The 23073-nt window shown below is 37.2% G+C and overlaps 1 protein-coding gene across 10 annotated transcripts in view; it reads left to right on the top strand.

The window, feature by feature from the left end:
- PLCB4 (phospholipase C beta 4) overlaps window positions 1–23073 on the top strand; it is a 537045-nt gene that overhangs the window by 422053 nt on the left and 91919 nt on the right. For 8 of the 10 annotated variants that reach the window (XM_069065424.1, XM_069065423.1, XM_069065418.1 and 5 more), the window contains 4 exons: window positions 4161–4251; window positions 12154–12249; window positions 20589–20689; window positions 22978–23013. In XM_069065424.1, coding sequence (XP_068921525.1) covers window positions 4161–4251; window positions 12154–12249; window positions 20589–20689; window positions 22978–23013 — 324 coding nt within the window. The remainder of the gene's footprint in view (window positions 1–4160; window positions 4252–12153; window positions 12250–20588; window positions 20690–22977; window positions 23014–23073) is intronic. The other 2 variants (XM_069065427.1, XM_069065425.1) reach the window with 1 other exon arrangement.

Genomic DNA, 23073 nt, shown 5'->3' with positions numbered 1-23073 from the left:
CATCAATTTGGCTACTTCTACCACCCACTCAAATAACAATCTATTTATGCCTTCTTAACTTGTGTATGTTTTTTTTTCCCACCCTTTCCCAAAAATTCTTCACAGAAGGATCTAACAATAACTGAACACCTTCCTCTGGGTCTTTTCATATTGTGTAAATACCAATGCAGCACTCAGGCTGTCTTTTTATCATCTCTTACTCTTGATACTTGACTAACCCACTATTTTCTCATCGTACATGACCTCGGTGATGTATTTATTTCACACAGCTCATCATCAGCATGCCACAACCTTCTTAAACCCACTATTTGTCTTTCTATTGCCTTTGTGTCATCCGGAATTTTGAGTCTTCTAAGACTGATCTGCTATTCCATGACTGGCTGCCCCCTTAGAGGAATATCTGGAAAATATTAGCATTGAAAGAATAATCTTTGGAAGCAAAGTACAACTTGTAGCTGATAAAAGCACAATGCAATTTCCCAAATTTTTTTCCAGCCTTATCTCTTATTCCTCCTATTCAGTTCAGGCCCAGTTCATTGTCCATCCATAGTACTTATTGAAGATGTATATCATTTCGGATTTTCCCCATAAGAACTTTCACAGAACAAATGAGTAAAGTGGAAATAGAAAAGACAAAAAGGGATTATTAATTTTCATTTAGGATAATTCCCTAAGTTTCATTTGGTAGAATCGCTATAATTCTAGTTCTTAGTTTTAAGATAGGGCCAATAAATTCATTATTATAGAAAAGACTACTGAATTTTCATATTTCATATTATTATCACAAATTATCACAAAGTCAACATATTATTATCATAAAAACAGCAAATATTGATTGAGCACACAAACACAGTGCCCTATGATAAGCATGGGGGGGTTAAAAAAAAAACATTGAAACATTGTTTGCCTTCAAGGAACTCACAGTGTAATTGGGGAGATAGAATATACACATAGATACATCTATCTAACAGTGTATGAGAGTGTACTATATGTTAAAAGCCAAATGAGTGATGTGAGAATTTTGAGGACAGAAGGATTACTGTGGCCAATTAGAGGAAGACATAAAAAAGGAGATGAGTAAGGGACTTCTGGAATTAGCCTAGGACTAAACATTCACTAGGTTAGTTACCAAAATGAGTAGCTAGCTAATTTTCAGTTCTGAGCCATAGTCTAAGAAAAACTATGATTTTGAAAGCTTGATGCCATTTAGGGGATAAAAAAAAAAAATAGATGGCAGCTCTTTCTACTGCCATCTAGTGGACATATATATGTATAACTACTAGGAACTCAGAATCAAAGACTGAGGAGACAGGGATCTCAGGATAATTGATTTTTAGCCAGAAAGAAGCATAGCTCAACCCCTTCACCCCACTAACAAGGAAACTGAGAGGCAGAGGTCAAGTAGTCTGTCCAGGAAGACACATTAGCCAAGCTAGGATCAGAAATAAGGTCATTTGAGAATAAATCTAAGGTGCTTTCCACTGTATCTTCAGTCATCATAATCTATATCTGGTCACTGGACCCAGATGGCTCCGGAGGAGAAAATGAGACTGGTGACTTTGCACAACTCCCCCTCACCTAAATGATATTCATTTGCATGTCATGGCATACCCTTCTTGATGTCATTCTCTTCAAGAACGAAGGACAAAGAGCAGCAACAGCAATTTATCTTAAATTGCATTCTAGGAAAGAGATTTTGTTCAGTGTATGTTCTGTTGTTACCCAGTTAGAATCAGGGAGCTAAAAACTAAGAGCAGTTTAGACTTTCAAGCTGTCTGAGGGTAGAGTAATAGGGAAGTAGAACATGAATCTAACCCAACTTATACCTGAAAAATTTACGCTACTATGTATCCAGTAAGCGGTTATCCAGCTTTTCCTTAAAAACGTCCAGTGAAGAGGCTCCCATGGCTTCCCAAAGTAGCCTGTTCCACTTTGGGATTACTCTATTTTTTTTTTATTTTACTCTAAATTTTTAAGTATGCCAAGCCTAAATCTACCTCTTCCACCTCCTCTTGCTTAGTATATCCTTTGGAGCCAGGTAGACTAGATAGGTAGACAGACAGACAGACAGACAGACAGATAGATAGATAGATAGATAGATAGATAGATAGATAGATAGATAGATAGATAGATAGAGAGAGAGAGATAGATAGATACATGGAAAATATGTAATACTATATGATATATAGACATATAATAGGTTGATAATGTAATATTTTAGAATATGTAGCTATATAATATCATATATAGGTATCCACTCTTCTACATAATAATTATTAAATGTTTGAGAACAGATATATCATCATCTCTTCCTACCACTCCAAAGTCTATAGGTTGAGCATCACTGGTTCTTTTAAACTGCTCTGGATGTTCTCCAATGACTTTTTAAAACTGTGTCACATAGAACTGAATACACAAAATATGATATGCCCTGATTAGGGCACAGGTAGAGAGGAATTATTACCTTCATAGCTAAAGTCTCTTTTAATACATTCTTTATTTGTTCAGTCATGTTGACTCTTCTTCAGCTCATTTGGAGTTTTCTTGACAAAAATACTAGAGTGGTTCACCATTTCCATCTCCAACTCATTTTACAGATGAGGAAACTGAGCCATATAGTTAGGTGATTTGCCCAGGTCACACAGCTATTAAATCTGTTTGAAGTCAGATTTGAACTGAGAAGACTATCCACTGAATCAGAAACCCTATCCACTGCACCATTAGCTGCTCTCATTGGGGTAGTTTGTTTGTTTGAAGCTATCTCATCATATAATTGACTCATACTTGAAATTCATTAAAACTCTAGATCTTTTTTTCCCCCAGAAAATTCCAACCTTACTTTCTTCATCTTACATGTGAATCACTTAAATATGACTTTTTTTAACTATGCCTGTGAGTTTATCAATGTAGAGAGCTCCTAATAAAGGACTTTATCAAACTAATGCAGAGAGGCACCTTCTCTGAAAATTACAGGATTTAGAGAGTTACCTAGGGTATTGAATGAAGGAATGAATGAATAAGCATTTACTATATGCTTCCTAAGTGCTAAACAGGAAGATCAGTGGATAGAGTACTGAGCTGGGAGTGAGGAAGACTGGTCTTCTGAGAGCAAATCTGGCCTCAGATACTTACTAGCTATTTGACCCTGGGGAAGTCACTTAATCTTGGTTGCCTCAGTTTCCTTATCTGTCAAATGAGCTGGAGATAGAAATGGCAAATCACTCCAGTATCTCAGCCAAGAAAATCCCTAATGTATTCATGAATAGTTCAACAGGACGGGAAAAAAAAAAGATTGAGCAGAAAAAGTGTAATATATATTATATATATAATATATCCCACCCTACCTTCAGGTTGATTATATTCTAATGTAGAAAGACTACCTATACAGTACTGTTAGGCAGGGAGGGATGATTTGGTAGAGGAAAACACAAAGATGGTGAATGGAGCTATTTGGTAACTGGCTAACAGAATTGATTGGTACACCATGGGAGTCTCTTCACTAGAGCTCTTCCAGAAGCACCTTGATAATCACTTACCAGGTAGGTAGTAGAGTGAATTCCTCAGCTATGAGTTGGGCTAGATAATAACAATCATCCTCAATTCCCTTTCCTACTGAGTGCTGATTGATTGGTTTCCCTGAGTAAGAAGTGGAACCTGCTTAGGGGATTGGGACACGGGGAGCCTGGAAGAAGGGGAAGGGAGAGCTGGGACATGTCCAAAAAATGACTGGAGTCCAGCATAGTTTGTCTGAGGCCTGCTAGACAAACTCTTATCAATCTCAGTGCTGCAGGGTAGAAGCTGGAGGACCAGGTAGAGGGCAGAGAGTGGAGTGCACCTGTATATCCCAAAATGGCAGGAGTATAATAACTGAGAGATTAATTGACTTTCCCAGCCACTATGGGTTAGAAATGGGATGCCTAAGGTCATCTTTTTTGTCCACTATTTATCCCTATTTAAATTCATGTTATTAGATTTGACCCAGAGTTGCAATCTATTGGGATCTTTTGGGATCCTGACTCTGTCATCCAACCTGTTAGGTACCACCCTTGTTAGCTTACTAATCATCATCTTCTTTCTGAATCTGGGAGTTCTATTAATATTTGCATGAAGTGCATGGTTATTGTTCAGTAATAGATATATGCCTTTATTTGATATTTTAGCTTGAACCAGGAAGACCATTACCATCCCCTAATGACCTCAAAAGAAAAATACTGATCAAAAACAAACGACTAAAACCTGAGGTGGAAAAAAGTAAGTCAAGTATAACTCTATGCCAATTAAAACAAATATGCTTTATGTGTTTGAACAAGGTGAGTGTCCAGGATGGAATATATTTCCTTCTTTCTCAGCCTGACATTTCTCAAGTGTTCTCAAAAAGTTTCTTCTTGCAATTTATCTGTACAGTTAGCTTAATTTTGAAGGTTCTTGCTAAATTGAGAAAAATTATCCCTCATTTGCTTTGAAAGTTTTCTGCATTTGAGTTCATAGTATGTATTTCCTTAAAAAATATTCGTGAGGATTCCAGTATCCATATTTTTTCTCTGACCTGCCTATCAGGTCAGTGGATAAATAGTTCCAAATAGTATAATGCAGGCATTAATACTTTGTGTCCCAGGGCATAGGTCACACATTTACTATCTCCAAAGTTGTTTACACCAGATTTTTTAGTCTGAGCCATTTTCGTGAAAGGATATGATTAACCTGAGGTTGCTCCCCTTCAGTGCTGCAGGATGAAATCACTTTTCAAACCTAAGGAGTAGGATTTGAGTCATTCTATGACTCAGAATCCACTGAAATATCTTTATCCATGTGTTTCTATAGTATGAGTCGCTTCATTTGAACAGTTATTTATTATTGCAAACCACCATCTCAGGAAATGGGTGTGATACAATCATAGATAAAAAATCAAACATTTCCCAAGCACCTGTTATATCCTAAGTAATAAAACTTTGTCCCTGCCCTCCAAGAAGTTTATCGTCTAAGAGGGATTTGTCTTTTAAATGTTTTGCAAAGAACCTTCAGTGCATTGATTTTCACTAGAGTATGAGGAGGTCTGAAAGTTTGGAACAAGGGAGTATGTGATCAGAGCCTGGTTTTTAGGAAGATGAATTTGGCAGTTGTGTGCAGAATGGATTGGAGAGATAAGAGACCGGAAGGAAACAGAACCAAGATTTTTACCTTAGTTAACAGGAGATATAATGAGGACTTGAGCAAAGGTAGTGGCAGTAATTATGGAAAAGGGGGGAGGGGAATTAAAGATATTTTGGAGGTGGAGTCAACAAAACTTAGCAAATGATTGGATGTGAGAAATGAGTCAATGAAAATCAAGAAGCATTTATTTAGTGCCTCTTATGCGTCAGGCATTATACTAAATTTAGTAGATACAGAGAAAGGCAAAAGACAGTCTCTTCTCCAGTAGCTTATAGTATAGTGGGTAAGATAAGCAAACAAGTCTTTATGAATATACCATATATAGAATAAAGTGGAGATAACCTCAGAGGGAAGGAACCAAGATTAAAAAAGGGAGGGAGAGAGAGAGAGAGAGAGAGAGAGAGAGAGAGAGAGAGAGAGAGAGAGAGAGAGAGAGAGAGAGAGAGAGAGAGTGTTCCAGGTATGGGGAAGTTATAAAGGTTGTGGTTTGTCGTTCATTCTCAAAGAGGACCATAACATCAAGGAGGAGATGACATGATTTGCAGTTGATTTTGATTTGAGTGATGGAGGGCTGTGCAAGGCCACTAGCCTCACTTTTTCCTCCAGAATCATCTGGGTCCAGTGGCCACATATTCATCAGGATGACTAGAGATGACCCAGGATACAATGGAAGACCCTAGCTCTTTTAAAGTATGAAGATAGAAACAACAGGAATTGGCAGCTAATTGGGTATGTGGGGGTGAAAGAAAGTAAGAAATGAAGGATGACAACTGGATGCTTGGAAGGATGAGGATACTTTTGACAGTAATGGAGAAGTTAGGAAGAAAGGAGGATGTGGGGAAAATGAAAACGAATTCAGTTTTGAACATGTTGAATTTAAAATATCTATTAGACATCAAATTCAAGGTGTCCAATAGGAAGTTGAAGATTTAAGACTGAGGTTAGATACTGATAAATGTAGCTGGGAATCTTCTGCTTTGAAATGATAATTTAATCTATATGAGCTGATAAGACATTCAGAGAAACAGTATAGAAGGAGAAGAGAAGCAGTCCCAGGACAGAGTCTTGCGGGACACCCATAGTTAGCAGGCATGACCTGGAAGAAGATCCATCCAGAATAATAATATGAGGAATGCTCAGACAAGGTAGGAGGAGAACCAGGATGAAGTAGTATTATGAAAACCTTAAAAGAAGAGAGTATTACAGAGAAGAGGGTGCTCTGTAGGTAAAAGGCTTCAGAGAGATCAAGAAGCAGAAAGATTGAGAAAAAGCCAGTAGATTCAGCAGTTGAAAGGCTATTAGTAATTTTGGAGAGTGGTATTAGGTTCAATGATGAGGTCAGAAGCCAGGCTATAGAGAGTTACAACGAGAATGAGATAAAAGGAAGTGGAGACATAGATTATAGATGACCTTTTCAAGGAGTTTAGCCACGCACAGACACAACCGAGAAATAATATGGGACAGTAACTACTAGAGATGGACAGACCTCCATCTTCTTTTTTTGAAACTGGGATAGTCGGGATTATGTTTGTAGGTAGTAGGGAGGAAGCCAGTAGATGGGGAGACTGAAAATAAATGAGAAACTAGGGATCATAGTGGGTGAAGTTTTCTGGATAAGATAGGATGGACTGGGTTTATTTATGCATGTAGAAGGGTTTTCTTGGCAAGGAAGAGGGGCATCTTATTATGTGAGTTGAGGGTGAAGAAGTATAGAGTAGGAGAAAGCATCCGAGTGATATGAGGTATGGAGGAGGGACTAAGAGAGAGTTCCTCAGTGAGTGGGCCTTAATTATTTCACTGAAATGTGAGGCAGAATGCTCAGCTGAAAGAGTAAAGTATGGAGGAGCAACAGGGGGTTTAGGGTGCTGAATGGGGTAATGAGTCAATTAGGTGGAAATTAAAAGACTGACCTGCCCCAATGAGGACTTAGTTGAGATTGTAATGTATAGTGCATCCATTCAGCATGGTTTCGTGAATTTTTTCAATTTTATTTAGCAGCATGTGAGAAGCAAAGGCAGCAGACAAAGGACGTTCTCCAAAACTGAAGTTTGACTGGGCAAGATCTTTGATAGGCAAAGGGCACAAGGGACTTGAGATGAGAATTGAACTGGTTCACCAACTTGTCAAGATGAGGAGAAGCATGTAGAGCCAGGACAAGAGCAATGACTTCAGAAAGAACTGAAGGGGTAGTAGGGTTGGTGAACACAGTGGATATGAAGAGAGTTAGGGTTTTAAGGCATCAGCAAAGATATAATGATAAAAAATCATAATCATGTGTGACAATTTCTGAGTTCATGAATATGGAAGTAGCATACATGTGTGATGACTTCTGGATCATGGTCAAGGGGTGACCATCTCTGTGTGTAGCTGAGGTTGAATGGAAGAGTAGGTCATGAGAAATCAATAAATTGGGAAACTTGGAAGTTAGGGAATTGGAAAGAGTATCAAGAGTTGAAATCCCCTAGTATGAGGGCAGGAGATGGAAGGAAAAGATGGTAAACCAGACACTGAATTCATCGAGGAAAGAAAGATTATGTTGTAGGGATCCATAGATAATAACCTATCAGAGTCTTGATTTAGCAATAAATATTCACTGAATGAACTATTTACTAGAAGTGGCATGAGGATTAGAAGCATTCTGACTCTACCACCACCACCATTGAGTTGGGTATAAGTGAAAATGGAACCAGTGTTGGAAAGCCCGATCAGGGATGCTGTGTCTTCAGTAGGGAGCCAGGACTCAATGAGTGTAAGAAGATGGAAGGAATGAGTAAGAAAAAGGCCTGAAAATGGAAATAAGGTTCTTAACTATAGATTAAGTATCCAAGAAATCTCAGTGAAAGGGACAAGTGTATACAGATTGGCATAATGTTGGGATGAATAAGTGAATGGACAGTGGCTTACAGGGAATGGTATTTGTACAGAGATAGTTGGAAGTTCAAAATCAATAGGATAAAGACAGTATGATGGGGTTTGGGGTAGGAGTATGTTAACCATTAAGGGATGAGTTCAGGAAGATTTTTATCCCAAGGAGACCAGGCAGCCATTGTGAAGGTAGAACCAGCTAGGGGATCTAAGACTGGGCCTTCTTAGTATATATTGATTCTAGAAGGAAACCCACCAATCACTGATTTGGCTTTAGGGTGGAGTGATCCCTAAGAGATCAGGCCAGAAACTAGTGTGGACATGGAACAGGTGGGAGGAAAATATGGTAGTGAACAGTAAGGAAGGGTCAGCATGATTGGGCCTTCCCAGAATATGCCTAGAGCACTGAATGGTGAACTGTTCACATAACCTATCTGTATGAGAGGTTGGCCTTACACCCATGGTTTCCTGACTTGGAGTATTGTGCTCTATTACAGTACCTTGGCCCTCATATAAACCAATAATAATGATTTCATAATGAGGTACATCTAATTTAAGCATTTTTATTAATATCATCATAATAAAAAATTACATATAATTGGAAATACTTAATGAATTAAGTGAAAAGAATTTTTAAAAAGACATTGGAAAAGAGTCGTAGAGATTGCTGCATGAATTTGTGGAAGGCTTGGGAGTAAATGAGACCCTATTACGCCCTCCAAGGGAAAGAATGAAAAGGGAGGAGAAGAAAGTCAATAGAATATTGGAGAACACATACTTTTAGGGAGGAGATTAAGTAAAGCCTGTGAAAATGGTAAAGAGATAGAGAAGAACAAATATAAGTATCATGGCACCTAAGGGAGGAGTCTAAACAGTGGGGGATCAACAGAGACAAATAAAGAAAATTCAAGGACACAAACACAAGGGGGAAGAGTTAGATTTGACAATTAGGAAAGGTCAGTTATGACTTTCATGGGAGAAGTTTCACTTGGATGTTAGAGGTGGAAACAAAATGGAAAGGAACTGGGAATTAAATGCTTAGAGAAGATATGAAAACAAAGAACATCAACTCCTCCTTTGGAAAGTTTGGCACTCTAGAAAGAGGTTAAATGGGAAAGGATTTGAGTCAATAGCTAGACTGAATTTCTTTTTTTTTTAGAATAGCATCACCTGAGTGTGGTAGTAGGCAGATGGGAGAGAGGCATTAAATGGAATTAAATCAAGTGCAATAAAGAAAGGAATAAAGGTTGCAAAGAAGTGGGGACAAGGAAGTGGATGTCATAGGGTGAGGTGAAGAGCAAGTCAGTTGCTAAAATGGTTTTAGTAAGGAGCTGGAATCATTATGGAAAGTGGAAAAGTACAAACAAAACCCAGCAGCAAGAGACAGAAAGAATAATCCCACTTAAAAATAACTGCAGACATTATAAAATACTTGGGAGTCTGTCTGCCAAGACAAACCCAAGGATTATAAGAACACAATTATAAAACACTTCACACAAATAAAGACAGATCTAAATAATTGAAGAAATATTAATTGTTCATGAGTCGGTTAAGCAAATATGACAAAAATGACAATTCCACCTAGGACAATTTATTTATTCAATGCTGTTCCAATTAGACTACCAAAGAATTATTTTATAAAGTTAGAAAACATAATAGCAAAATTCATCTTGAAGAAGGAAAGGATAAGAATATAAAGGGAATCAATGGGGGTGGTGGGTAGAAAGGTTAAAGAAGATGGCCTGGTAGTTCCAGATTTCTAACTATATTACAAAGTGGCCATCATCAAAACATTCTGGTATTACCTAAGAAATGGAGTGATGAATCAGTGGAATAGATTAGGTGCATAATGCACAGTAGCTGATAAACCTACAGATCCAAGTTATGAGGGTAAGAATCAATATTGAACAAAAATTGCTTGGAAAACTGGAAAGCAGTTTGGTAGAAACTAGTCATAGACGAATATTTCATACTATGTACCAAGATGAAATCAAAATAGATAAATGATTTAGATGTAAGGGGTAATATCATAAGTAAATTAGGGGAGTGTGGGTAAGTGTACCCATCTGAGCTGTGAATAAAGGAAGAGTTTATGACCAAACCAAAGAATTGTAGGTAGTAAAATAATTTGATAATATGGAATTAAAAAGCCTTTGCAGAATCAAAACTAATGTAGCCAAAATTATAAGGAAAACAGCAAACTGGGGAAAAAATTTATGACAGACTTATCTGATAATGGCCCCATTTCTCAAATATATAAGTAACTGGGCCAAATTTATAAAAATAATAGCCATTCCCTAGTTGATAAATGGATAAAGAACAGTTTTCAGAAAAATAAATCAAAGCTACCAATAGCCAAATAAAAAAAGGTCCAAATAACTACTGATGAGAGAAACACAAAGTAAAACACTTCTGAGATACCACCTCACACCTATAAGATTGGCTAACATGACAAAAAAGGAAAATGACAAATGCTGGAGTGAATATGGAAAAATTGTAATATTAATTCATGGAAAGTGGAGTTGTGAACTAGCCTAACCATTTTGGAGGATAATTAAGAAATATACCCAAAGGGCTATTAAAAAGGTATATAACCTTTCTCCCAGAAATACTACTACCAGGTCTGTATTCCAGAGAAATTTTTTTTAAAGGGAAAGGGGCCTATTTGTACAAAAATCTTTTTATAGCAGCTCTTTTTGTGAAGACAGAACATAAGAAATCTAGGGGATGCCCATCAATTGGATAATAAGTGAATAAATAAGTTGTAGTATGCGATTTTGACAGAATACCATCGTGCCACAAGAAATTATGAGCAGGGTGATTTCAGAAAAACTTGGAAAGACATATAAGCTGATGCAAAGTGAAGTGATTAGAACCAGATCATTGTACACAATAATAGCAATATTGTAACAAAGATCAATTGAAAAAGATTTAGCTTCTCTAATCAAGAAAATTGTCTAAGACAGTTCCAAAGGTCCCATGATGAAAGATGCTATGCAACTATAGAGAGAGAACTAATGAACTTTGAATGTAGAGTGTAGCATACTTTTTTTTTCACTTTATTTTTATTGTTTTATTTTGTTCGCATTTTCTTTTACAGCTCAGCAATATGGAAATGTTTTCCATGACGTCATGTGTATAATTGATTTCAATCTGTGTGCCTTCTCAAAAAGGAGGGATAAGTGGGTGGGAGGGAGATAATTTGGAACTTGAAATTTAAAAATAATTGTTGAAAAATTTACATGTAATTGGGAAATGCTTAATGAATTAAGTAAAAAGAATTTTTAAAAAGACATTGGAAAAAAATAGAGATTGCTGCATGAGTTTATTGAAGATGGGGAGTTATAATCATCAGTAATTAATAATTACCAAGTCATTTAACTTCCATTTGCCTCAGTTTCCTCAACTCTAAAATGGGGATAATAACACCACCTGCCTTTCAAGCTTGTTGTGAGGATAAAGTTAAAGTGTTTAGCACAGTGCCTGGCACATATTAAGCACTATATTTATGCTTATTCTCTTTCCACTCCCCCAAAAATATTTTCCAAAAATGTCAAATGACCACAAAATAATTTTCCAGTAGAAGAATAGGAGAGAGCTGTTTCCTCCATCTGATCCGTTGCCTTGCTGGGAGTAAAAGAAGTGTCTGCTGGAGAAGATTATAAAGGCAGTGTGTTTGAGGAGAAAAATAAGAGGATATCATAGTTTTTTTTCCAATAGTATTGGAATTCTGCAAGGAGCAGTAGAAGGGAATAGGGAAGGGGCAATAAGGAATGGTTAATCCTGCAGAGGGTATGGGCTGAGCCAGATAGAGATCAGAAATTAGGAGAAGGTACCAGGCAAGAGAGATTGGGAGCTAGATTACAGGGACTTGGGACATGAGTTTGAAAAGACAAAGAAAAATCCAGATGAAGAATGACAATGGGCACCCCCCAGATAATGCAGGAATGAGCATCCTAAATAAAGGCTATATGTTCTAAAGAGTATCCTCCTCTGCACCAGCTTCCCCAGAGACAGCATAGAGGTTCTCAAGCCATCTGACATCAAGTTCATTCTGATGTTGCCGTATCAGTTTTTATTTATTACAAAACATGAACTCATGATATGTGATATAATTTATCTTTTTTTAAAAAACAGAACAGCTTGAAGCTTTAAAAAGTATGATGGAAGCAGGAGAATCAGCAGCCCCGGTAAATATCTTAGAAGATGACAACGAAGAAGAAATAGAAAGTGGTGAGTTTTTAAATATTCTGTTTACTTGAGGACTTTGAAAAACAAAGGAAGAGTGTAGAAATTAACTTTAGTTTTTTTAACCTTTAGGTGTGTAAATGACCTTTTAATTTATTATGTTTCATTTAGCCTTCATGTACCAATATGATATCTTAATGTTTTTCAAAGTCAAAATGTGATATAGGAATGTGACTATTACTATAATATTCAGGTTATGTCACAGCTGGTCTGTCCTTCCCATTGTGGAGTCTACCATTGGGCATAAATTCACAGTCTGGGAATCCCTGAAGCATTTTCAGGAGAAGACATGGGGTTATTAGCAAAACAACTCCATGCTCTAGGTTTATGCCCATGAACTTAAACATGAATTCTAATTTTTTTTTATATCAACTCTAAATGAGCAGAATCAAAGTGCTACAAAAATGAGTAAAAAATGCAAATTCAAGTAGTGAACCAATATATAGGGCAACTAGGTTGCACAGTGGATAGAACGCTAGGCCTGGAATCAAGAAGACCTGAGTTCAAATACTAGCTGTGTGACCCTGGGCAAATCACTTAACCCCCTTTGCCTCAGTTTCCTCATCTATAAAATGAGCTAGAGAAGGAAATAGCAAATTACTACAGTATCTTTGCTCAGAAAACCCCAAATGGGGTTACAAAGAGTTGGACATGACTGAAAAATGACAGAACAGCAACTTGTATTTATACACAGAAAGCGAACTGGAGAAATATGGCAATTATTTGCATAAATAAGACTCCTGAGGTCACCAAGTCATTTCAGTTGAGGTAATGAAGCAAAAGCGGATTTTTTATTGGACTTAAATATTAATAGTGAGAACAGCCTACACTTTTATAGTCCTTTATAATTTACAAAGCATTTACTTCAAAATTTGCCCTGAGATTAGTAGTACATAAAGACCTAAAAGCTGAAGCAGTAATTTTTGCTTTGCCATAATGCTGTTATCCTCTTTGGAAAGGGGAAGCAGCAAGAGAGTTGTTATTCCAAAGCTGGCACTCTAACAAGGAGGAATCAGTTTTTAAGAAGCAATAATGCAGACCTTGAGGAGAAGAGACTTGTTAACAATAGCAACAGTAATAATAGCTTTAGCTAGCTAATACTAGCTGCTTTAGGATTTGCAAAGCACTTTGTAAATATTTTATAATTTACAAGTATTATATAACAAAAACGATATCATTTGATCCTCACAACAATCCTGAGAGGCAGGTGCTATTATTATTGATATTTTATAGATGAGGAAAATGAGTCAGACAGGTTAAAGACAGACTCCTAGGCTCACACAGCTGGTAAACATTTGAGACTTGATTTGAACACAATCTGCCTCCAGGCCTGGTGTTCTTACCCACTGATCCAGAAGCCTAGGATGTGTTGGATAAATAAGATAAAATCTGCACATAGTCTGACCTGAAACGTGGGCTTTGGGTAAACCAATTTAAAAGGGTTCAGTAAATGGATAGGTATCCCTTAGAATAAAATTCTGTGCAATCAGTCCAGAAAGGATGGAAGGTTCTCATAAATTAAACCCATAAAAAATAAAGAGAAATCATTTCAATAAGGAAAATGGTTTCTTGTCTGAAGGATCTGTGTGAAGTACAAGTAACTCATTAAGTGAATAAATGAGTGAATGAATGTAAAAGCATTTAATTAAGGGCTTACTATGTGCTATTCGTCTTTAGGAAAGCAGATGGGAATAAACAATGATAAGTGCCCACTGTGTTACAGGAACTGTGCTAGGCACTTTTACAGATATCTGTTCTTCACAATAGTCGTGGGAGGTACATGCTCTTATTAACTCCATTTTACAATTGAGGAAACTGAAGCAGACAGAGGTTGTGTTGAATTGAAACTCAGATTTTCCTGACTCCAGGCCCAGCGCTCTGTCTTCCCTGCCACCTAGACTGTTCCTGTCCTAAACTACTTTACACTCGAAACTGATTAGCCAATTTAGGCTGCCTAACTTGTCTGGCTATGTTGCAGAAAGGATCCTAGCTAAGTTGTCCTCTGAGGTCACTTCCAACTCTGAGATTATGATTTATTATGACCACTTTAAAATAAAGAAACTGAGATCTCAAAAGATTAAAGGACATTCCTATCTTCATATAACTAATAGCTATATGAGCTGTTTCCTTGAAAATAGATCATCTGCTTTTAAGTTCATGGCTTTCTTTACTATATAAAGTTATCTGGCAGGCTCAGGCTTCTTTTCACTTTACATGTGTGGACAACCTTATTGTTTGTTTTGAAACAGATTATTGAGGAGTTTCAAAATATATTGCAAGTCACAGGAATAAAATAGACCATTGGAGCTGGTAAACAAGATGACAGAAAATTGGCATTTAGCTGGATCATGAGTAACACCAGTGTTTCATAACTCTAATTGTTGTTCAGTCATTTTTCTGTGGTGTCTAGCTCTTCTTGACCCCATTTGGGGTTTTCTTGGCAAGGATACTAAACTAGTTTGCCATTTCCTTCTTCAGCTCATTTTATAGGTGAGGAAACTTAGTGACTTGCCCAGGGTCACGCAACTAGTAAGTATCTGAGGCCAGATTTGAACTTGTTTTCTTAACTCCAAGCCTGGCATTCTATCCACTGTGCCACCTAGTTGCCTTATAATATAATAGGTTGGGATTATATGGGATATCCCAAAAGTCAGGGCACTTTGGGCTTAAAACTGCTCTAAAACTTTTGAAACATTCTCATAGAATACCTTTTTTTCTAAAGAATTCAGAATAGCTCCACAGACATTTTCTCACTTAAAGAGAGAGTCAAAATTATTAAATTTGGAGGGATGATTAGGTAGCCGGGGAGGGGGGTGTGTGTGGGGAGGAAGTCTTAACTTAGGGAATGTCAGTAATTTACATGAAGTCACACTATTAGTTCAGGATCATAGCTCCCCACTCAAGGAGGTCCACAGTTGCATTCTTCTCCATGATGAATTCAACCCCATAGCAAAGCAATGGCTGTTTCTCTAAGTTACCACATGCTTGGGATAATTACCAAATTTATACAGACTTCAAAAATCACCCAGTAGCAATAAAATGGTGCTTGGGCCTCTCCTCTGTGTTATAGTCCTGCCTTGTCAAATGTCATTTGGACATCCCTCAAACACAACCTGTCCAAAACAGAATTCGCTATCTTTTCCTGCCTAGAATCTTCCTATCTTCTGATCTTGCTTGTTACTGTTGAGGGAACCATGCAGCCTGGGCATCATTCTGAACTCTTCCCAATTACCCTAGATATCCAATCCTCTCTTAAGTTTTGTAGCTTCTATTTTAGCAGCAATTTCTACATGTGCCTTCTCTGCTTGTACAACCACAACCTAAGTTCAAGCCTTTATCCCCAGGATTATTTATGTTAGCCCTCTGCCTGACCTCGGGTCTCCCAGTGTTCTCATTCATACTCTTCAAATCAGCTGCCAAGATGTTTTCTAAAGCATAGGTCTCACAGTGTTGTATACTGCTTAATAAGTTCCTGTGCTTCCCTATTATCTCCCAAAATCAAATATGAATTTTTTTTTAGCAGTTAAAGTGATTTCTTACCTGGCCCTTGTCTACCTTTCCGTTCTATTACAGTGCTTTTCTATGATCTAGAAACACTGACCTACTTGCATTCCCTCAGACACAACACTCTATCTTTCATCTCTGTGCCTTTCCCTCCACAGTTCTTGTAATTCTCTGCCCTTCTCCTTCACCTCATAGTTTCCCTGGTTTCCTTTAAGAATTAGCTCAACAGGTGAACTTTGGAAAAACCTGGTAAGACTTATATGAACTGATGCTGAGTGAAGTGAGTAGACCAAGGAGAACATTGTACATAATAACAGCAAATTGTGCAATGACTAACTTTTCTAGATTTAGCTCTTCTTAGCAATCTAACACAATTCTAAAGGACTCATGATGGAAAATGCTGTCCACATCCAGAGAAAGCACTTTGGGTTCTGAATACAGATTGAAGCATACTATTTGCTTTCTCTTTTTTTTTCCTTCTTTCTCATGGTTCCTCCCATTGGTTTTAATTATTCTATACAATATGACTAATGTAAAAATAAAAAAAATAAAAAGAATTAGTTCAAATCCTACCTTCTGCAAGAGGTCTTTCCTAGTCTATCACTCCCTCCCTTTTGCCCCTGCTGCTGCTATCTTCTCTTCTCAGATTGCCTTCCATCCACTCCATATATATCCTGTTGACATTTTGTCTCCATATTTAGAATACAAGATCCTTGAGGGCAGGGACTATTTTGACCTTTCTTTGTATCTTCAGTGCTTAGCACAGTGCCTAATAAATATTTAATGGTAATCTGAATTGTGCAGGAACAGGCAATCATTGGTCCAGGGAGCAAAGAATCACAAAATCTCATAGTAGTAAAGGACTCCAAACATAATCTAGCCTCACTTTTACTTGCAAAGAATTCTCTCTGCAGTTTTCTCTGATATTGAGACCCAGTAAAACCAAGCATGAGCAGCTTTTCAGAGGACTGCTGCTGTGAACACCTTTCAAGGTTCTGATTACACAGTATAAGGAACTCTCTATTTATTCAGTTACAAACTAAGACAAAACATTCACAGAAATCAAAGTATAGCTAGCATTCACAATATTATAACTTAACAACTTATCACTAAAGTAGCCACATAGTTTTAAACAAAGTAAATTCATTTAGTAAGTCCTTCATTTAGTAACTCAATCATTCAATCACAAAGTACCAAGGTCAAAGTTCTCCACCCCTAGGTCACAATGTCTTAATGTCTTCAATCAAAAGGTCTTTCTTCTTAATTGGAGAAGTCCTTAACTCAGTCATCTAAATGTAAAGGTCAGAGTTCTCCACCCCTAGGTCATAGTAAGTCAGGATCTTCTCAATTTGCATAAATACCCAAGAAGAGGTCTTTTCATCTTTACTCGAGGCAAGCACCCAGCTTCCATGGTTCCTCTTCCATGGTCCCAGCTCCTGCCCAAATCTATCCAACTGCCACCTGAGTTCAAAGGCAGACAAGCTCCCAGTTCTTTGTCCAGCTACTTGTGCAGTTCCTGTTCCATATTGAAGCTCACAGTGTCTGGTCTATCTCAAGTCCTTCACAGTTTCTGTTCCTGGGAAGACAAAGCTTAACAAAGCCACAATAACATCCATCCACATGGCTGGTATCCTCATCAATTCACTTTCTGCCTGAGAAATCAACATAGACCCAACAACAAGGTCAACGTCCTGTATCAACAGATGAATGTGACAAAGTAACGTCAAAACAGGCAGACAAAATACCAGCACCACAGCCATGCTGTGGTTGTTCTCTCTTCTCATTTCTCAGTTCTCATTCCCAACACAGCTCTGGCCGGCCCTCAGAAGTTCTCCACGGCTCTGGCCAGCCCTCAGAAGTTCTCCACGGCTCTGACCGGCCCTCAGAAGTTCTCCACGGTTCTGGCTGGCCCTCATAAGTAGTTCTGCCACCACAAGTTTGTTCTGAAAAAATCTTTCTCTCAATTCTTAGCTCCTCAGCCTCTATACTGCTTGCTCCCAAAGGTTCTGGCTCTTTAGCTTGGGCTTTTCTTTATATAAGGTATTACCTACTCCCTACCCCACCCCTTCCTGTTATGTCAGCAAGTTCATCCCACTGTGGGATTGATTCACAAGTTCTGGGTCTTAATACTTGACACAATTATGAACTTGAAACTAAGTGCTAAGTACCTGTTTGATTGCAAATGCAAGGGGCAGGGAAGATCTTCAACAAATTACCATTACCATTACAGACCCATTAGCTCATGAGGCAGCCTGTTTCATTTTTTTTGATAGCTCTGATTGTCTTTGTTCCACATGTCAGTTCTTCAAATATATGAAAACACTTTTATACTTCCCCTGTGACATCTCCAGGTTAAATACAGCAAAGTCCCAAACAGAATAATTAATGAATCCCTGAAGTGGTCACATGTATTCAATTTCACATGAGTGAATATTATATTTACATAAAATATCATTATTGGTTCCAGCCCAATGGAAATACGCTGCATAAATTCAAATAAGGTGACCAGAGGATTCAATAGTCACCTTAATAGAGACCTACCTATATCCGCACTTTCCTCAGTCAATGATCTCAAGGCCCTACATCATCTAACTTGTACCCTCTTGTGGGTACTGTTAAAATGTGTCATTTAGAGGGAGCAACAAACTCCCCTTTGAACAGTGAATATAGGGAGTAATACATGTCTGTTGCCCAAACTCTGGGCATGGTTCTTCAGTTCTGGTGGATCATTTGAGTATAATTAGGCAAAATGTTGTCTATCCTATCCATGCTACAAAGTAGCATAATTTAGGAGGGCAGGAAATACAACCAGCTGAAGAATGGTAAAAGCTGTTAGAAAGAACATCCCATTTGTAAGATGGAATTTAAATTCATAGCACCCTGAAACGCAAGATGTACATTGAATTCCTTGGAAACCAATAGTATAAAAATATGAAAGAAGAGATCAGAAGTGATTTTTCTGCATTTAAAATCCACAAAAATAATTGGTCGTTTATTCAGCTCAGCAAACAAGTACCTATTCAATAGCTTCTGCATACTATGCTAGATGTCAGAGGAAAGAAAAAAGGGAAATTTTTCTCCCTATATTCAAGGATCTTACAGCCCCATTGGTCTGCCAAGATAAACTTATATGATATAGGTAAAAAATTGTGCCGAGATGCATGGAGGTATGTCCTCGAGTAACTGGGAAGGCCTCCTAGAGAAATTATGAAACCCCCAAAGCAGCAATACAGTTTATTAGACCAAGGACTTTTCAATCTGGAGACCAGCATCAGCAGTGGCATGGCATTGGGAGTGAAGGTGGCATCCGTGAGGGCTGATGAAGAGATTGCCCTGGCTAAAATAGAAAATTCACACGGGGACAAGAGAAGTAAGTCGGAGTCAGGCTATGGAGAGCCTTAAATAAATTACTGGCTGTGCAACTAGGTAACATTATGCCTGGTTTACTTAAAGAATTAAAAACAAAAACAAATTAAACCTACCCAGTTAATATGATTCACTTCAATTCAACAAGCACTCGTTAAACACCCATTATTTGCCATTTGTTAATTAGAATCTAAACTCCTTGAGAGTAGCAGTTGTTTCATCCTTTGTATCCTGGTCACCTGGCACACGGTAGACTAGAAGAAAATTAATCAGTGCTTCTCGACTGATTAATTGCCAAGCACTGTGACAGGTTACCTGATAATCCAAAGAAAAAAATGAGAGTCCCTGCCCTCAAGGAGTTTGCATCCCACTGGACCTTGGAGTCATAGTACTTATATCCCCTTACTGTCACCTGACATAAGTCAAGGTTCTAACTTTTAATAAAGGTTTAGATTTTTTGGATCTTACATATATGAAATATATAAAAATAGATTATATATATATATATAATTATATAATATATATTAGATTAAATTATATATAAATTATATTTATTAGATTAAAAAATTTAGATTATCTACAACATTGATATCAAGGATTTCATGGGAGCATCTTTAAAATGAATGGAAAGATTAAACATTGCTGATATTAGAGACATAGCTTGGTATAGATTTAAGCAGATGAGATCAAATCCCACCTCAGACACTTACTAGCTGTGTGACCCAGGACAAGGCATTTAGCTTTGCTCAGCTCAGTTTCCTCATCTGTAAAATGGTATAACAGCACTCACTTTAAAGATTTGTTGTAAGAACCAAATGAGATATATGTAAATATTTTGTGAACCTTGAAATGCAACATAAATATTGAATTGTATTATTATTTTCATTACTTAGAAATAAAGTTGGGATATCTCTTAACTATCCTAATTCACTGTCCTCTGATCTTTTGGCTTCTTTTATGCTATGCAGAATTTTATATCAGCTACAGAATTTTTCCTAGACCCCAGATATTTTTACACATTTTTCCATGCCTGTTACTTCATTAGACAACACTGAAATTCCATTTGAAATTTCTAGCATTTTTCTCAGTAATGCTAGCTCTGTGTACTTGGGATTAGTGAGTGAGTGTGTGTGTGTGTGTGTGTGTGTGTGTACGTGCAACTAGATACCTTTAAAGGTCTGTGATGTTTTTAGCCTTAAAAGTAGTGAAGGCATTTGAGGATTAAGCTTCAAATACTCGTGTCTCACTGAGATGGAATTGGCATTCTCATCCTTTCCTAACTGATGTCATTTCAGTTTTAAAATCAGAACCACATGTTTTTGAGACCTCCTCTAATTTGGCAGCATCATTCTCTTCCACTAGCCACCATCTCATATCCAAGCATTTGAACAATGCCTGGCAGCCTAACTCTTGCTTATTTGCTATTATGATTATTTTCTCTCTCTTTCACATAGTTGACCAAGAGGAGGAAGCTCACCCCGAATTCAAATTTGGAAGTGAACTCTCTGCTGATGATTTCAGTCAAAAGGAAGCTGTTGCAAATAGTGTAAAGAAGGTTGGCATCTGTGTTCTATTCATTTGTCTTTTTTTTTTGGGCCATGAATCCCAAGAGAAGCTGCTTACTCTGAAATTGAGGAAATTGAACCCACAAGAAAATAAAGTTGCTGTTCATTTTCCCCTCTAAACTGCTTAGAAAAAGGAGACCCTTTTAAAGGACAGCCATTTGCATCCTAATTCAAGACACACAGTAATAGTTTAAAGAGAGCACTAAATTATCCCCGGTAATACATCATGATAAAAAAAATCATTCAATGAATAAATAGCTATTAAATTTCTTCTTTTTGCCAGGTATTGTGCTAAGGTAATTAGGGTCCATCTGGCATTGTCCTTTATACTACTGTCACAAGCCCTTTCCTCTGTATTTTGTAAATCAGCTACTCTTTGGAGAAAAAATATACACAAACAGAATTCAAATGGTGAAGCTGGCCCTTCCTAGTTATCTAGGCTGATAAGAGCGTGGTACCTGAGCCATTCCTAGAAAGTCAGCCTGCTAGTGAAGTGTCTGCCTCATAAGGTAGACTAAAATATAAAGAACAAAGTGGTATCAGAATACCAAAACTGTCACCAAAACATTGGACTTTTGTAAGGCTAGAAAATAGGATCTAAATGTGATCACAGATCCCCCTCTTCACCTCAAAAGTGACTGGGAAGGATTAGAAGTTGTTTAATGCCATCTCCACATGTACAACAAAACTGAGTCCAAGAAAGGGTAAGTAATTTGCCCAAAGTCGCATACCTAGTCTATGCAAGAGTGGAGTCAGAACTTAGGTCTTCTGGCTCTTGGGCAAATGTTCTGGTGTTTCTTCAGTAGTTCTATTTTAGCATACCTTCTTCCACCTCCCCAATAACCCAGTAAAAAAAAAGGTATGAACTACATTTATAATAAAGCTGACCATGAGTACACATACAACGCAAGACCATAGGAGCATAAGATTGAATCAAGTCAAGTGAAAAAAAGCATTTATTAAGCATCTGTTTTGTGCCAGACATTGTGCTGAGAGCTAGGGACACAAATCTGTAAGGGATATTATAAATTATCCAGTCCAAAAATTCTTAACCTTGGGTTCATGAACTTGTTTTTTAAAATATTTTAATAATGACATTTCAGTAGAGTCTCCTTTGTAATCCTAAGAATTCTATCTTATGTTTTGAACATATTGCTCTGAGAAGGGTTCACCAGACTTCCAAAGAGGGCCATGACACAAAAAATGCTAAGAACCCCTGTTGTAGTTCAACACCCTGTAATTTTACTGATGAAGAAACTGAGGCTCAGAGATGTTAAATAGCTTGGCCAAGGTCACAGAGGTGGTAAGTAACAGAGCTGGGATTCTTAGAGTTTGGTATTGTAATATGTAAATCCAATCTTCTGACACCACATTTTCACACAGATGAAAATTATGTGCTTACCAAATGAATATATATGTATTGAATGTAAAGCAAAGGCATTGTTCCCATAAGCTACAGCCTCAGATCACTTCATTTATTCAAGTTTGATGATTGTGGCTATATTGGAAAGTCTTACATTCATAGACTTGGGGAACTTCCTATGATAAATGTAAACAATTTTACATTGTTTTTCCCCTGGTTGAAGCACTTCTCCCCACCCAACTGGCAATAATCTTTGTCAGACCCTTCTCTCAATATTAAATTAAAAAAATAACTATTTTAATGCTTACTATATGTCTTATGTGTTAGGGAGGCATGCTCCTTTTTATTAGGTACCTCTTTAATAGTTCTCTCTGGAACCATATCTAACAAATTTATTTAATAATTATACCTCAAAATATAAAAGTAAAGTTTAAGTAAAAGAACAACAGTTTTAGGATGAGATTAGGACAATCCTGGACAATGAAATGTCCCATCTTTTTTTTTAATGTCCATTCATTGCTTTAAAAAAATCATAGCAACATTAACTTACCCCTCCTTACTGTCTATAAGTCAAACAGATTTATGTCATTTCATTCTAATCCAATAAGCATTTGTTAACTGGCTGCTAATGTGCTAGGCACTGTGCTGCTGGAAATACAAAGGCAAAATTAAAAATAATCATTGACCTCAAGGAGCTTACATGCTACTGAGGCACATTTGAAATCATTACACTACAAATGCATATTTTCTTCTATACTGAAAAAAAAATCTTGGAAAACACTTCCTATTCTGGGAGAAACAGATTTCCTAATATATTATGTGTGTTTGTATTTCTCAACACACATACATAATATGTAAAGGGTCATTTATTTTTTGCAGTTTGGAGGGGTAAATACAACTCTTTTTTCTCTTTAGGCTGCAGAAGACCTTGAACATGAAAACAATAAAAAGGTAACAAAAAAGAATTCCCTATAATTTCTACTTTCCTCTACTTATAAAAAACACAATCTA

The sequence above is a fragment of the Petaurus breviceps genome, unplaced genomic scaffold (genome assembly GCF_028583685.1).
Source record: "Petaurus breviceps papuanus isolate PSGF00001 unplaced genomic scaffold, PetGlider_PUasm1.0 90686, whole genome shotgun sequence".
Lineage (NCBI taxonomy): Eukaryota > Metazoa > Chordata > Mammalia > Diprotodontia > Petauridae > Petaurus > Petaurus breviceps.
The sequence above is the reverse complement of the archived record's forward strand: the minus strand, read 5'-3'. Positions and strand labels throughout refer to the sequence as shown.